Source organism: Astatotilapia calliptera, chromosome 9 (assembly GCF_964374335.1).
Source record: "Astatotilapia calliptera chromosome 9, fAstCal68.1, whole genome shotgun sequence".
In the NCBI taxonomy this organism is placed as follows: domain Eukaryota; kingdom Metazoa; phylum Chordata; class Actinopteri; order Cichliformes; family Cichlidae; genus Astatotilapia; species Astatotilapia calliptera.
This window is the reverse complement of record NC_137430.1, coordinates 19,421,640-19,425,151: the sequence shown is the minus strand read 5'-3', so window position 1 is coordinate 19,425,151 and position 3,512 is coordinate 19,421,640. Positions and strand designations below refer to the sequence as shown.

Genomic DNA, 3,512 nt, shown 5'->3' with positions numbered 1-3,512 from the left:
CCCTGTGTGTTCTCCTGCCTGTTGGTCTGTGTTCCACGGTGTCCTGTTCCTCGTCTGCTTCTGCTGGAGCTGCACACCTGCCTCTTCTCCCCCCCCCCCCCCCCCCTTGCTACTTCAATCATGAAACGGATCAATGATCAGCTGATCGGCGTTTATCTCTTGTTTGTTTATCGTTCACTTTGCCAGGATCCTTTTTCTACGTATCTGACAGCTGGTAACTGTGCAGGGGCGGTCTAGCAAAGTTTGGCCAGGGGGGCCAGGTAGGGCATTAACAGGGAGAGGGGGGCACAAAGAAATACTTTTCTTCCTTATTCACATTTAAAATATCTAGCTTTTAAAAAATAATTATCAATCTTACAAACAATTGATGGATACATATATACCATCAAAACCGTGTACATCACTGTCACAACAGTTTTTCATTCAAAGGCTTTATGATTTTTCCTATAATGGAAAAGGCTGATTTTTTTGTCCCAAACCAGCCCTGTATGCAGCTCATCTGCAGTCTGGTGTTGCAGTCTCATGAAAGAATAAAGTTATGTTGAACCCAAGCACACCATTGTTTTCCTTGTTACATTACCAATAAGTTTGATGTGTCACATGGCCCTCTTCTTATTGATGAAACAAAAGTTGTATCCAAGATGGCCGACTTCTAAATGGCCACTATGGTCACCACCCATCTTTAGGAATTTGCCCCATCACATATACTAATGTGCCACAAACAGGACTTTAATATCACCAACCATTCCCATTTTATTACGGTGTATCCATATAAATGGCCCACCCTGTACATAGCACAACTTTTAATTCAAATCTGGTCACAAATACCTTAGCAAATGAAATACTGTTTTGTTTGTTTGTTTTTTTAAATTACACCCTTTGAAATGATATTAAAAGAACTCAAAATCAGGTTATCAGACCTTCATGATTAATTCTGTTACATCGTCCAAAACTGACCAAGTTTATACAGCTATGCGACATAAATTACACTTTAAATACACTGTTCACATATGCGTCCCACATACACAGTCACACTCGTTTCACTCCTCTTTGATAAGTAAGCAGACTTGAACCACATTAATATACAAAGTCTGCAAATTGCAGAGTTTTTAATTTTTGTAAAACATTCCAGAAATAAGTCTTCCAAAAAAAACCAAAAAACAAAAAACAGACAAACATGAAAGGACTATTTTTCTGCTGTGATTTGAATAATCGGCTATATTCTTTTCCACCCACCTCGTATTTAACTGATTCCCTTTGCCTTCCATTATCTGTAGTTGGTTATTATATGTAAACAAGGAAAGCTTTCCCCTCATGAAGAGGCAAGTTATTAATGGATTACATTGAGAGGACAGGCTGTAGGCACTGATGCTTTCACTGGTTCATTGTCCCATTAGAAGTACTCAATACTGTCATTCTGAGTCTTGGGGTGCTGCAGATCAGTCAGCTCAAGCGTTCCTCCATAAGCCGGGAGTTTCTCATAAACATGGAGGTGAACATATTCGTTTCCTCCCACATAGACCTGCAAGGAAAGTTAAAGGAGATGCTTGATGTGCACATAGAAGTAATCCTGATCATTTTATTTTATCAATGTAAGCCACAGCTGTGGGCCAAACAACATGCATGGAAAAGGAGAATCCACATCTTCATATATAGAGTGCCTGATTGTTGTAGTGTTCACAAACAGAACATTTGTTGAGCTCTGTTCATGGCTGACAGAGTTTATGAAGTAAATATGTGCTTATGCTTCTTTATTTAAGCCCTAGTGCACAGGTGTTGAACTCCAGGCCTCGAGGGTCTAAATTACCTCCTCAACATGTCCTGAAGTTCTCCAGAAGCCTGGTAATGAACTAATCATTTGATTCAGGTATGTTGAAACAGGGTGATATCTAAAACCTGCAGGACACCAGCCCTCGAGGCCTGCAGTTCAACACCCCCGCCCCTAGTGTGCGTTGTGTGTGACAAGCGATCATTCACAAGAACTGGAAAAACCGGAAATGCTCGTCCTGTGCCACACCAGGAGTGTGAGGTGCACTTTGTGTGGAATTTGTGAAATTTGTGTGGAAACAATGATTGAAAGCCTCAGCTATGAAGCTAGAAAATCAATAACAGTTAAAGGTTTGCACACACCTTCTTTTAAAATCACTACATATGTGAAGAGATAGTAACTGAAACCCCCCACTGATCATTGCTTTAGTTTTCACCTGACAGATCACATTATCAATCAATGCTCTTTTTAATTATATTTTATTGCATGCAAGACCTCAGAGCTTTGCAGTGTTGCCACTGCTCACTGCTTGCATTACAAACATTACCTTAATGAAGTAGTTGGTCCCAGCTACGACCTGTGTTTTGTAGTTCTCTGCAGTGAAAACCTCGAAGTTTCTCCCGGTTTTCCGCTCTGCGAGAGGCTTCATCTGAATAACAATGACAGCAAAATCAATATGAATGACAGGCCCTGTGTGTGAGTGTAAAAATCTCCCGTTTCTACTCACTGCATCACAGATCTTCTGAACTGCTTCATCAGCCTGCTCCACCTCGGTCAGCCCTCCGCACATTTCCACTTCGACAACATTTTGTTGGTAAAAAATGACCAAAAAGCTAATAAACACACGCCAATTCACAAGACTCTGCATTGTGGACCAGCGCAGAGGAAGATGGGTGTTTGTTGGTACAGTATTTGTAAACGATCATGTGAAAAACCAAATAACACAACAGCCAGTCATATGACTTCGCATTTTGAACCGTACCATCAGCTCAAGAACAAGGGGGTGGTAAAAATCAAAAACAAAACAAGCACACTTAGACTAGCACAAGAAAATAATAACTTTTGCCCACATTTTTACCGCATGTGTGGGTTTGTCGGGGCGTATGACAAAATACTCTTGAGTCTGCCGGGAAGTGAAAATACAGGGTGTGAGCTGTGATTGAAATATTGGAAAGGATCACACATGAATCACAGCCTGAGTACTGCTTTTAGCTCTTCCTTTCCGGTTATCCTACTTCTGATACCTGAACCTCAGCCTTTCCAAATCTCCAAAAATTTTATTTATTTAATACAATTATACCAACTGAGCTTAAGGAGATAGAAACAAAGTATTGATTCTAATGAGCTAGTATCGATCAGATACCAATACTAGAGTTGGTATTGATCCAACTACCTCTAGTGCACAGGTGTCAAACTCCAGGCCTCAAGGGCCGGTGTCCTGCAGGTTTTTGATGTGTCCTTGATCCATCACAGCTGATTTAAATGGCTGAATTACCTCCTCAACATGTCTTGACGTTCTCCAGAAGCCTGGTAATGAACTATTCATTTGTTTCAGGTGTGTTGATCCAGGATGATATTTAAATCTTGCAGGACACCAGGGGTCCGTTCTTCGTACGTCGCTTACTACATCCAAGATCAAATGACACATCCATATGTACATCCAAGACCAAATCATCGCGCTAACTCTGAGCTCGCTATTCCGGTTCCCCGAACACACCTGCTGTTGAGGATTAGTACAGCTGGA

The 3,512-nt window shown here is 41.1% G+C and overlaps 1 protein-coding gene across 1 annotated transcript; it reads right to left on the bottom strand.

Annotated features, from left to right (window-relative positions):
* Window positions 1–1,077: 1,077 nt before the first annotated feature.
* Window positions 1,078–3,453, bottom strand: LOC113029730 (cystatin-B-like). Its single transcript, XM_026180722.2, has 3 exons — window positions 2,496–3,453; window positions 2,316–2,417; window positions 1,078–1,522 (listed from the first exon to the last, which is right to left on the bottom strand). The coding sequence occupies exons 1-3, from the start codon at window positions 2,634–2,636 to the stop codon at window positions 1,394–1,396; spliced, it is 372 nt and encodes a 123-aa protein (XP_026036507.2). The 5' UTR covers window positions 2,637–3,453; the 3' UTR covers window positions 1,078–1,393.
* Between the last annotated feature and the right edge of the window lie 59 nt (window positions 3,454–3,512).